Source organism: Aphelocoma coerulescens, chromosome 11 (genome assembly GCF_041296385.1).
Source record: "Aphelocoma coerulescens isolate FSJ_1873_10779 chromosome 11, UR_Acoe_1.0, whole genome shotgun sequence".
Lineage (NCBI taxonomy): Eukaryota > Metazoa > Chordata > Aves > Passeriformes > Corvidae > Aphelocoma > Aphelocoma coerulescens.
In genome coordinates this window covers 19,343,902-19,357,270 of record NC_091025.1, presented here as the reverse complement: position 1 = coordinate 19,357,270, position 13,369 = coordinate 19,343,902, and the positions used below count along the sequence as shown (strand labels likewise).

Genomic DNA, 13,369 nt, shown 5'->3' with positions numbered 1-13,369 from the left:
GAATTTTTCAGGCTTTACATAATGCAGTAATTCTGACTGTGCCTCTCACTGAACAGTTACAATGGTCTGTAGAATGCATTAATAGCAAGTTTGAAAGCCTCTGTGTTGCTTTCAGCCATCTGCTTTCCCTGAAGTTCACCAAGTTGCGTTACTAAGATATAAAATTTACTAAGATTTTGATGATTTGCCAAAGCTACTTTTTCCAAAATATTTAACTGCAGTAGCAGTGAGAAAACAGCCAAACCATTAACAATAATCTTTACTTTGGAGCTGTGATGCAGGGCTGTAATCAATGGGATGAGCAGTGTTTCCCAGTGTGTGCAGAGTGGATCCTGGGCCCTCAGGGACACAGTCCACTCAGCCCAGCAGGGAGTCTGGAGGAGGCAGTGGCTGGACACCTTTATGTGTCCCAGAATGATTCTGAGAACAGGAGGACACAAAATAATTAACCTTTGCCAGGCTTGTTACAGAATTTACTGGAAAACATGGATAATCTGTGCTATCCTGTGTCACTCGTATCTCCCTCAAACAGAGCTCCATAGAGACGGAAAAATCTTCTTGGTGCCTGTTTTAAACTGGAAATGGAAGCAACCTTTGGTATAATCTTTGATGATCTGTCTGCTAAAGAAATATATTGTCAGAGTTTGTTCACAGGAGTGATTTGTTCTGAGAATTCTGGACAGCTGCCCACTCAAAGTCTTGCTTGGGTGTCAGCTGGCTGCCTTTTATTAGTAAAGACTCGTGGGTGTGGGCCCAAAATCCAGTCTCAATTCTTAAGTGGGTTTATATGAAGTTCTACACATTTAGATGCCAGGCTCAGAATAATTTGAGCTTTCTGCTAAAATATTTACACAATCTCTCAAAGCCCATTTGTTATATAGTATGAGTTGGTAATGCATAATGGGCTGCTTGTAGAATATGCGTAGAATAAACAAAGCAAAGATCCATGTCTTGTGTGCTCATAGTGCTGAGTTGCTCTATATCTCAGTCAGAAAAGGGATGCTCTTATAGTGGTTTAACTCAAAACAGTCTGCTTAAAAGGAAGAAAAAAAGAAAAAGAAAGGGGGGGCACGGCTGTTCAACCATGGTTTGCTGTTTGTAAGACACAGCCCTACAGAAAGCTTGAAGTGATGTTCTGCTTGAAATGATTCCTGTTGGTTCACTGGAGGGAGTGACTGAATTCCTTCACTTCTGGATCTCAAGGTGCATGAGGCACGTGGAGGAGATGCCCATGGCCCAAAGCACAGCTCCTGTGGCTCATGACACTGTTCCTGTAGCCTGTGAATGTGGGCACACAAATTTAGAAGGAGCTGCTGTACCATTTCTGGAACCTATTTTTTCTGTTTCCTCTGATGTGACCACTCTCAAGGTCAGTAATAAATGTAACTTGGAAGTTCTTGGAAAAACTATGTACTTCTGACTTCGAAACTTTGACTTGTAAATGCATTTCTTTCAAAGAAAGATGATTGTAAGTAATTCTAGTGGTGTGTTGACATTGGTATGACTGTTGTGATGACATTAGTATGTCATCACTATGATAAATTTTAATGTGAGTATCACTGAAAGAGAACTGACTGTCCACATCTTTATTTAGTAAAGATACATTCTGCTAAGGAAAACTTGAACTTATACTCAAGCTAAAGGGTCTGTCTGTATTCAGAGTTTGTGTGAGCTGAATTTTTTATGGTTAGTGGGCTTTGCCAGTGAAGGACTGTAACCCTGAGGATCTCAGGAAAATGCTTACCATGGAGGTGGATCAGGATACATGATGTTCACCTGAGAAAGTATATCCAGATAGGAACCAAAATCACAGGCTGGGGGAAACTCTTCTGTGCAGGTGGATCTCAGCTCTGCAGAGGAGCCGCCATGAGAGAAGCCATCTGGAGCTGCAAAACAAGAATTAATATTGGCTGTGCTTCTCCCCCATGGTGGATTCTCTGTCACTCTTTATCACACTGCCATAAATCAGAAAACAAACCCTTTCTGAGGCAGAGGCATTGCGAATATTTTGGAACAACCAGGTTTCACAGGATATTTTTATTTCTTTAAGAGTAAATGAACACCACCTGAGGATGAACTGTGGTGTTTCAGGCTGTGGCACAGGGACTGTACCTTTAGTGCTGCCCTACAAGGTAGATGGAAGTTCCAAAGATTTCTTGTCCCTCAAAGGCTGAAAAGGAGTGTGGGTTCTACCATGTGCAGCTTCAGATGTTTGTGGGGTTACTGAAATTCCCAGGAGTTGCATCCATGGAAAGCTTGTCCATTCTGGGAGGGGTTTAAAAGGAGGGACAGGTGTTTGATTGCTGAGCAAATGCTGTTCTCAATAAACACTGACAAAAATGGGAAAAGCTGGAAAATAGCAAAGAAAAGTCATCCTGCTGCCAGCTCCAGGGATTTCTTAATGCTTCCATGCAAGAGCTTCCCAGCTCCACAAATATTAAGAGTTTAGTGCTGTTTTCTGTGTCAGAGGACAATTAGTGTGTGTGTGTCCATGTAATGTTTTCACTTGGGTAGTGGGGCATGATTCACTTTAGGATTATTCTTTTGAATATCTCCCAAAATATGCATTTCTTTTTCCATTTCTCTAGCACTGTTATTTCCAACAAGCAGTTTGAAAATTGTCTTTTCTGTTTTTGCCTGGCTCCAGGCTTTTTCAAGGAGATGAAATTGCCAGAGTAGTAGATTTAAACACAGTGATTAAAGCTTAATGGTCAATATTTTATCATACTAAAATATTGCTGTTCATGGGTCAAACAGTAGCTCCAGTTTGGGTTTAACTATTTAATCCTCAATTTAGCTGCTGAAAATTAGGAAAATTGGTGTCACTGTAATAGTAGACATTAGTTTTTGGATTTTGTTTTTATTTTCCCTCTGTAGGTTGCCATGGAAGTTTGCATTTCAATTCTTTTGGACTCTAAATTTTATTCCTAAAATATAGATGTTATTCACTTATCTGGATAAATATTTCTGGAAAAGCCAAAAAAAAAGTTATTCTTTGCTCCAAGGGGACAAACTGATCCTAGGAGATTTGTTTAGTTTAGACAGAAAAATTCCTGATTCAAATAACTAATTGAAGTTCAATTGACTTCAATTGATACTTAATTTGCCTCAGTGAAAACAGGATTTAAGCCAATGCATTTTTATGTGGCTCACTATTATTGTCTTTTCTATATAAAGAAAAACCCCCTCAATGCTATGCACAGAACAGCACCCATAACAAACTGCAGGTAAAGGAGCCTGCTCACAGGGGATGTGGTTGTTGATGCTCCACCATTTATAATTTGAATTTTTACTGTCTGAAGACTTACACAGTAACTTTTTGTAACTGTTTATTTCCTTAAATAGAAATAATCTTGTGTCATTTCCTTGACAAAGTGGCTTCTTGTCAGCAAAGCCCAAAAGGGCCAAAAACATTACTCTAAAACTAACTCCTTGACATTCCCAAATTCTCAAGGTTTTTTTTGTTTTGTTTTGGGTTTTTTGGGGGGGATTTTTTTGGATAAGAGGTAGGAATTGGCACCTTTTTGACTCTAATGATGATGATTGTTGCAATGACACTGGTGTCATCAATGGCACCATTAATGATGCTGACAGTTTAATGGTACTCGGGTGCCCTGCTGTTCTGTTTCCAGGCCGATGTTCACGTGTGCACTCAGACAAACAGCGTTTGCCCAGTGATTGTTGTAGGCTGGTGCACTCTGCTGAAATGGGAACAGCTCTGCCTTTCCAACAAACAGAAATTACAGCAAAGGCTGCACCAAGGCTATAGGGGGATCCGAAAATGCAACAGAGGATGAATCTCATCCCATACCAAAGGGAAAGAAGCTGTTTAGGAACTGCTGTCAGCACTGGCTGGGTTATGTTACCCGTTACCAGTCCCAGCACAGAGATGCCATTACACTGCCAAGCTGCCTGGGACTTACTTAGCCCATGATTTAATTTTGTCTTTTCATCCCTTGCACGTGGCCAGGTGATTTTTGCTGCCCTTAGTCCCAGCCTGATCCCCAAGCCAGGCATTCCCTGGGTGCCGTGCTGCGTTACTGTGAAAAACGAGGTTCACTCTCCTGTGAGAATTTAAAGGGTTTAATATAAAGACAATAAGAGACACAAAATAAAGCAAAGGGGTAATGGCCGGGTGCCTTGGCGCTCTGCCAAGAGCACACCTGATGCTAGAGGTGAGTCCTTTTTATACCATTTTTACTGTCTGTTCTCTATTCATATTAAAACTTTTCCTGGAGCTGTTCTGCATGGCCACTCCTTGGTTCCCCCTTTTTAGAGCATGCGTATTCTTCTGCCTTCTGGTTTTATTTCTCTTGATTCTTGGGGTTGGGCCCGCTAGGCAAGAGTCGATGGTAGGGTGGATCTCTCAATTCTCCAGACGGTCAGGGCTGATTGCAGCTTTGGCCTCTTTGCCCCCCGGGCAGAGCGGCGAGAGCGGCTCTGGGCTCTCCTGGCCGCCCGTTCTCCGGGCGGAGCAGCCTTTGGGCCCTTTTGTTCCCTGGACAAAGCGTTGATCAGCAGCTCCTTGGGCCTCATCCTCTGTTCGCTTGGAGGTTATCTTACTTGTCACACTTGCTAACATTCTTGCTAAAAAGAGAGAAAACTACATCCACACAGCAAGAAGCATTTCTAACATTATATAATATCTACCTTTATACTTGCGAGAAGCCAATATTATATGTTTATAACACTTACCATCCGCAGCCTCCCTGCCGAGGTGTGGGTGTCCGAACCTCCCGTCCTTGCGCAGGCTGCCCACCACGATGGTGGCACAGGACAGGAAGAGCACCAGCCCGATGACCACCCCTGCCACCAGCAGCGGGGACACCAGCAGGTTGGTGTCACTGCCGTGCTCGGCGGGGCTGGGGAAGGCGCTGGAGGCGCTGCTCTGGTTCGAGGCAGCTGCTGAGCAGAGAGAGAGAGAGAAGCGCGTCACTTGTGACACAGAGCCCACACCGAGGGGCTCCCAGAGCCCTGAGAGAGCCTCAGACACATCCACTGCACCAATTCCTGCTCTTTGGAAAACCCATTTATTACACCCCTTCCTGGGGCTGTCAGCAGCTGACTCCAGGGGGAGCACTGGCAATCGCCTCCCTGTTATTGGGAATATCCTGCTGGAGCCAGTCGTGTATGAGCCATGATTTTGATGGCTTCTTCCTGCCAAGATTCTTTGTACCATGAATTGACTGATGCTGAAAAACTGAAGTGCACAAGGAGGAAAGTGGAAATTCAAAAGCGTGAGCTCCAAGAGGAAGAGAGGAATTGCCTGTTGTTAGGGGTGTAAGAAGGCTCCAAGGTTTTGCAGAGAAGGTTTTGGGCAAGAGTGAACCAGAGGAGGCTGCTTTTGTGGCACAGGGCTTGCTTTGGTTCATGAGGAGAGTCCGCATTCCAAGAAATTGATTTGTAGTGTGGGAAGAGACTCGTCCAGAGTGGGATTGTTTGGTTGCAACTGCTTTACCCTGGTAAAAAAAAAATCTATAAATGTGTTATTTGAGTTCAATAAAAAATCTGCTTAAAGGAGAGTAACTCCAGTAATATATTGCCAAGTCAAACATCCCTTTGAGACAAGCTGCAGAGAGAATATCTAAAGTTAAACAATAATTTTCCCTTAGAGAGTCAACTGATGAAAAATGAATATACATCAGAATTAATTGTCCAGAGATGTATTTATGGGGGATTACACTGCTAATGGAGCGGAGGTAAAGAGGAGAAGCTATGGGAAAAAGGATTCAGGATTTTAGCAGGTAGAATCCCTCTCTCACCCAAATTAAAACAAAATCTCCCATTAGCTGGCCAGGATCAGTAAACCAAAATTTTACTGATGTAAAAAAATTGCTGGAGATGCCATATACCAAGCCTGGCTGTTGAATCCGGCCTGGATATCTTTTTATATGTGGCTATATGCCAGTTGAACAAATACAGAATTTATTTCCTGCTGAAATCAAGGCTAACAAAATCGACTCTTTTGAGTGTTCTGTGAAGTGAGTCTGTGTTTTAGGAAGTGCAACACCATTCACAAGGATAGATGTTATCAGAGAGTTCTCAGCAAGGTTCTATCTGCTCTTTTCCTTTGGGAGACACCACTTGGTGTTTTGTAGTCACAGTAAGTTTAAAAAGAAGACGATGGCTTCAAGCCAGTGTATGTTATCATTGGCTGATGCTTGAGATTGAGACAACCAACTAGAAACATATACATAAAACCAGGGGAATTAGCAAGTAGTGGAGTTTTGTTAATTTTCGGGAAGCACTTGACTGTTGGCTGAGTATCTTTATAAGCATTTAAGACAGACGGCCAAGAAATGTGCTGAGCTTTAACCAAGTATCTCGTGCCAAAAAAGAAGACTGAATTTTCTGAGAATTAAACTGATGCTGTAGCATTAAATCAAAGGTTATGTACAAGTGTCCTACTTAATACTCAGTGCAGAGAAATTTTGGGTATGGGATATGTTTGGGGGGTAAGGCCCTTGTGCTAGAACTCAACTTCCTGAAACCTTACAAAATTCTGATCATGTTTCTCATTGGTACATTCTTTCAGCTATCTCTGTTGCTAATGTGTCCAACACACCCTCCCTGGCTTTCCATAGCCTTGTTTTTTCAGATTTTTGCAAATTCTGCCTTTGAGAGATGCAAATATCCCAGCAGTGGCAGGTTAAATTCTGGCTGCAGGGGACTGACACCTGAACTGGAAGTAGTGGCAGGTAATTGATTTGTCATTTCAGCTGGCTTGCAAAGGTAAAAGAAGAATCAACTTTGTTGTCAGCATGGTGAGAACGTGAGCCTGGAGTGTGAGGTTGCCCCTCGCACTGTCAGACTTGTGATCATCAATTTAATGTCAAATAGTACAGAAATGGAGTTGGTGATAAACTGCTGTCAAATGAGGAGGAAGCAGGCTGCAGTGAGTGCTTTCAGATCTTTTAAGACTTGGGACAAATTCAAAATGCTCCTCTAAACAGGAAGGGCCTGTCTAAGGATATTTATCTTTTATGTTTTTTCCAGCTGTGTGTGGAAGCCAGCTGGAATATCCACACTGACTATTTGGGAGATCCCTGTGGTGCCACCCAGTGTGAGCACTGATATTGGGACCTGTTTTGCTTTATAGAAGTTTAACAGCTTCAAGTGACTTCATACAGAAAATACTCTCCTGCACTGGTATTGAGGTGGTATGGTTTAGTTCAAGACATCCCATTTATTTAATGCATTCTCAGGGCTTCCTTGGCTGTCCCAAATCTTGTCTGTTTTGTCTATTGTTTCTCACCAGCATGAATCTTTCTGGGTTTTTTATGCTTTTAATCTAATTGAACCCAGTCCCTTATAAAGACAAGTTATAGTGCAATATTGCTTTTATTAGGAGGAATGAATGAGTCCCCTAACACAAAATGTACTTGATAAACTTCTCCTGTGGCACTACTTTCAGTTTGACACCGTGAGTCTGAACCTCCAGACTTCACTACTGACTTACTGCTGTGACAAACAGCAGCAGAATGAAATGCAGTGTTGATATAAATTTTTTGGGTTTGAATTTTCTGGGGAAAAAAAGAGATGTTTATATTACTTTTCGCAAAGAAACACATTATAAATTTTCTTCTCTTATCCAAAACCATCTTCTTTTGATAAACCATGCATTTCTCTATATAAAAATGCTATGGTTTTTCCTTCAGAATAGAAGTATCTGGAAATTTATTTGAAGCCCATAAATACAACACCAGTAACAGAGTGCTAACTTTTTGAGGTAAATTGTATCCTTTCCCATGAAACTGCAAATTATAAACAATACAGACAGAAATATGAATATTTTATATCTAATCCTCTAAATATGAATTATGTTGGATGTACACAGCATGGCTTTTATCCATGATGGAGCTGTGTAAGTAACAAGAATCAGCACAAATGGCACAGGCTGACAGAACACCGACTTTAGTGTCAGCACCAGTGGAAAACTGCCTGGACTGTCCATTCAGTGCAAGGCAATAAATTAGCATTTTGAAAAATCCCTTAAATATCACAGGATATTATTTTACTCAGTGCTCCTGCATCTCAATGAAGCAACTGGAAAGTAACTGAGGGAGGTATAGAACAGCCTGACTTTTTGGGCACATAGTGTTCTGTCTCACTCCTGTTTACCTGTCTTTGAAGGACACATCCCTTTCTAACTTGGCCTTAAGTAATGTGGAGGTTTCAGCTGGGTCAGGTCCTGGCAGGGTGAAATGTCCTCGTGTGCACACATGTCCTGGGAGCCTGGTTCACCCAACATCCAGCCCTTTGTTAGGAGTGGCTTCCATCTTCCTCAGTGCCTTTCACCTGCTTGTATCTCAGCTGAGAGAGAAAGGAAGCACCTACACACAAATGAAAGTCTCTTCTCTCCATACTCAGTTGAGTTTGGTGGTGGTGGTGGGGTCTTGTTTTGTTTCCTTTTGTCCTGAAGGCACATCAGCTCTAGTGAGGCTGCAATGGCCTCTGTAATTGATGGGCTTTGAGATGATTTTAAAGCTGGATCCTGCTAAGATAACCAAATCTCTTCCCCTGGTTTCCAATCTATCATCTTAATAAAGATGATAATTCATGTTATGACTGGTGGAGAGGATGAGTCATGAACTGGTTTTGTTTCCCAGGCTGAACTGTGCACGACCAGTTCCTGAAGAAATTCTGATGTGTTGTTCTGGAACCGTTTTGTGTCTAGAACGATCCACCCCTGCATCCTTGCCAGCCTGGGATTCTCCTTCCTGCGGGCAGGGTGGGCATGGTGCTGACTTGCTGAACTAGAGCTGAAGCACATGGGCAGAACAGGAGGATTCCTTGTACCCCTGGGTTAGTAAAACTGTTTGGGATGGTGATCCAGCACTTCCCAGTACCCTTAAGTACACTGTATTAACACAGGGTGCAGGACTGGAGTGGAGTAGAGGGAAGGTCAGTTTAGGATGGTGCATAGCACCCTTTGTAATCCTTTGGTGTTTATATAATTGCAACACAGCATCTCAAACACCGAAAGCACATTTCTGATATCTGCACTTTTTTCAGTCCCTTGGGTTATACAGTCTCTTTATCCAGGGAAGGTGAGTGACAGATATCAGGAAGGAGCTGAGAGCACACGGATACACTGAATCAGTGGAATGATCCAAGATTTTGTTGTTTCTGCCGTTGTGAACAGCTCTTGTTTGAAGATGGTTTGGTCTGGCCAAGAGTGACCAACTGGACCTTGCCCTTGCTGCTGCCCTGGGAATAAATCTCTGGAAATCAGCAGGAATTGCACTGCTTGTTTCTGTTGCACAGGAAAGGAGTAAGGGAGGTGTAGCACAAAAACAAGCTGGAAGAGGGTTTGGATGGCAGGAGCATCACTGCAGCCAGGGGCGGGGGATGTTACTCAGGCCATTGAACACAAGGGCCCTTAATTTTAAGGAGCTGAACCTTAAAATTACCTAAAAGTAAATGTCTCTATTGGGTTCACAGCTATTCCATTGGATCCTGAGGAAGGCTGAAACTTCACTTAGGCTTGATAAATGCCAGGGTGTCATTGGCCTATGGGACTGAAAGGAAGCAATGAGGATGCTGAGAACAGGGCAGGCTATTTGTCCTTTTGTGTTTCTCTTATTCTCTTTTAGAAAAGTTGGGCAAATGAGTGGATGACCAGATCAGTCTTGGAAATGCCCTCTCTATAAAGCAGTTTTACACCAGCCAGTCAAATAGTGTGGGAAAAGGAATTTGCAGTTCCAGGAGGCCCAGGAGCATGTCTGGTTCTCTCAGAGTTCTCCTGTTCTTTAGGCTTTTCTGATTTCCACACAGAAAATTAAACTGCCTCTTAAGCTACAACTGATGTTCAATGATAACTCTACAGGGAGTGTTTCCAACTTTTACCTCTTATCTTCTTATCTTCTGGAACTGACACTTAGTTTTTTGACAAAGTCAAAGAATAAATAAATTTTTGCTGTCAGTTGCTGCACCAGTGACATTTTATCAGTTCCCAAAGCAGATTATATTCATTATTTCTAAATTTGAGGTAAATCTTCCTATACAAATGGTTAACTAATCTTGCCTGTTCATTGCTGCTGTGGGAGATACCTCAGCACAATCCAAACCTGCATGAATGCCATTAACCAGGCAGGACCTGTGAATTCGGACTCAGTTTCTCTGCAGCTCTCTGCAGCTCAAAGTCTCTTTGAACTTTTTTACTGCATATATATGTTCTAACCAGAATTAAAATTTTTCTCTGATTAATAGTTAAAAATCAAAACCTTATTCAGACCTGAGACTGTGTGCTAGGGATGGTTCAGTATTATCTGATGTCCACAGCTGAAAGGGAACGTGGGACATCCTTCCAGGTACAAAAGCTGCCCATGACCTTGAGCAGCTCATGCAAGGCAGAGAGGGTGGCCTTTCCTCTGAGATAGCAAACTCGGCCTTTTTATCATGTCTGCTGCCTACCAGATAATGACTTTCTCTCTTCTTGCATTGACATCCTTATTATAGAGCCAGTATGAGGAAGATTGGATCACCAGCAGCCTGCAAATTGAGAATGTCAGAAGCAAAGAGAATGTGGCTGCAGAAGGGCTCAGGAAATAAATCTTTTCAGCTGCTGTGGCTTTGGGGTATTATGCTGATGTCACAGCAGCTTGTATAGGTGCTGTTTCAAATTAACAGGAAAAATCTTCCAATTTTCAGATCCATGGTCTATTTTATCAACATGATAAATACCACTGCAGGGAAACAAATCAGTCTGGAAGTATAACAGCCCACTTGCTGATGGACAAGGAATATTTCTCCCCTATTTTCTCATATTCAAACAACTTGGAACTAGTGCAGTTTTAGAAGCAGGACCCAAAGCTATTACTTTTCCCAGAAACTCTGTATTGGGGCTTGGAAATGAGTATGATGAGAATTCTCTTTTATCCATTAAAGTTAAGTTACCATCATAAGCTCAGATCCAACCTAGCTTGGTAGTGACTTGCATAGGGCAAACCCTATACTTTTGGGGGTTTTTATTGTGAGAAACTGTTTTTTTTGGCACACAACTTTCTCATGTAAAACTTTGGAAAAAATGTTGCACTATAGTAATATTTCTTAAGGTTATAAAAATATAATGGCCAAATTATTTTGTATTTTACCTTATCAGTCTGCTTGAACTGTGATCTGGATGTCTCGTGTCTTGTCTTTAGGAGGCTGAGTTTTGTCTGAGCTGTATTTAATGTAACCTAAAGAGGGGAGGTGGCAGCTCATGGAACACAGAGCCCAGGCAGGAAACACAGTCTATACTGGGGCAACAAAAAACCAACCCCAAACCAAAAATCCAAAACCTTCCACACAGAGGTTCCTTTCCTTACAGACTTTCCTCTCAAGCTCCACAGAGGAAATGGGAAGGAGTGATGAAATTCTTGCTGGCTTGAACAGTCACAACTGGTGAGCACCTGATTTGTGCACTGTATGTATTAATGAATCTCTAAATCAGTTATGCACTTCTGATGGCTATTAAACTGGCTCACATTTATGATACTTTTAAAATGATGGAGTTTTATATTTTCCTGGTGTTGCACTGAACTGTTCAAGTGTCTTTATTCGTTATCATCTTTAGCAATCCTTACCCTGCTCACAGGATTCAAAGCTCTATAATGAAGATCTGTCTGCAACTAAATTTTGAGGTTGAGCTGAGCTTCAGGAACCAGATCCCACCTTCTATACACACCCCTCGTGCTCCTTCTACAGTGCTTGTGCCCTTGTGCTGCTTCTTATTTAGGGTTTTTCTTATCAAAATAAACCCCATTTCTTTTTCCAGCCTCCTTGCCAGTCTTCAGTGGGAGTAATCTACTGGAAAAGCACATAGAGGAACAAACTGATTTTTACTGCTTAGAAAAGAATGATGACTGAAATACTGATCCAGGTAGTTGTGTATGGAACAGGGTGCTGAGATAGAAAGCAGTTAACAAGTGCTGGGATCCCCAGATCTTCCTTTAGGAGGTGCTACCCCATGTGATCTATCTTGGCCTGTCTTTCAAGGTGAAATGAATTTTTAAAAATAATTAAAATGGTTTGCAGTGGTGTTCTGCACTCCCACATGAATCATGGTGATGGTGTTGCAGAGTACACAAAGCCTAGAGTACATTATCATTTGTATCTGTGAAAGCTCCAGCAGTATCTGCCTGCATAAATCAAGGAGTTTTCTCATTCCATTAAAAAATGGTTTAATTCCTTCAGATTTCATCTGAACAGAAATAGGACTTCTGCTTAGACAGATGCAGGAATGTCAATAATGGCAAGTCAGAGATTGAGTCTGGAGACAATTTCAATCACCTGGGTTTTTTGTTGCTAAAGGAGCTGCTGAAGTACAAGGACACGGAAAGATCTGTAGAAATTAAACACTCAAACATTACTATTCAGCAGCCTGGGGGGAAATCCCTACTGCTCACTGTAAAAGACACTTTTGGTGAAAGGATGGGTAACTGGGAGTGCAGGACTGGCCACACAGCCAAAGGCCATTCCCTGGATCTCTGGGCAGTGTCCAGGGGTGTTTGATGCACATCCTCCACTGTGCCCTGCCTGCGGCCAGCAGGGCTGAGGCCGGCTGACAGAGGAGAGGAGACTCATCCCCCGAAGGGCTGGGAAAGCTGACAGGCACTGGAGCTCCTCCTGGGGCAGCAGAACCTTCTGCTGCCTTGCACACAGAGCTCCTGTTACAGGCTCCACATGGTTCCTTCTCTAAATAATGTGATGTTGGTTGCTTCTCATTTGAGGTGGCAGAGGAAAGACTTTAAAACCAACCAAACAACTCCCCCTAAACCAAGCATGTCCTTTAGGAAAGGACATTTATTCACCTTTCGATATAGAGTGCAGCATGGATATGTGAGTACTTAACACAGAAAATGCAGCTCCCACTTTGAGGCCTGTTTCAGCATGGGGTTACCATCCACATCTGCATCATCTGCAGCAGCTCCACGTGTGCTGGGGAGTCAGAAGGGCTCTGAGCTGTCCCCAGGCAGAAGACACACTGAGAAAGACTGAGACTTACAGATCCCCTGAGAATCATCTGTGCTTGCTGCACCATTTCCTCTCCAGGCAGTTGACAGTCTAGGCTGTAGGTGTTCCTCCCTGTTCTTAAAAGGAAGCTATTTATTGTGATTTAAACAAGGGAATATTTCTAAAGGAACAGGAGTTGCAGTGTGAGACTGAGAGAGAGTAGTAATTGACAGATGCAGTCAGGCTGGAGCAAGAACTTGGGCTTTCTCTGTGAGCACACTGTTCTGAAGATTATACTCAATTTAAATGATTATACGTTATGGGAAAGTTGATTAAATTTTAAATCCAAGAGATTTATTAGTCCCTTTGTAATGAATTTGTGCTGCACATAGATGAGAACCCCTGTGATGCCCTCAGAGCACCCTGGACA

The 13,369-nt window shown here is 42.5% G+C and overlaps 1 protein-coding gene across 1 annotated transcript in view; it reads right to left on the bottom strand.

The window, feature by feature from the left end:
• BEAN1 (brain expressed associated with NEDD4 1) overlaps positions 1 to 13,369 on the bottom strand; it is a 56,606-nt gene that overhangs the window by 11,775 nt on the left and 31,462 nt on the right. The window contains 2 exon segments of the mRNA XM_069027273.1: positions 1,745 to 1,886; positions 4,696 to 4,905. Coding sequence (XP_068883374.1) covers positions 1,745 to 1,886; positions 4,696 to 4,905 — 352 coding nt within the window.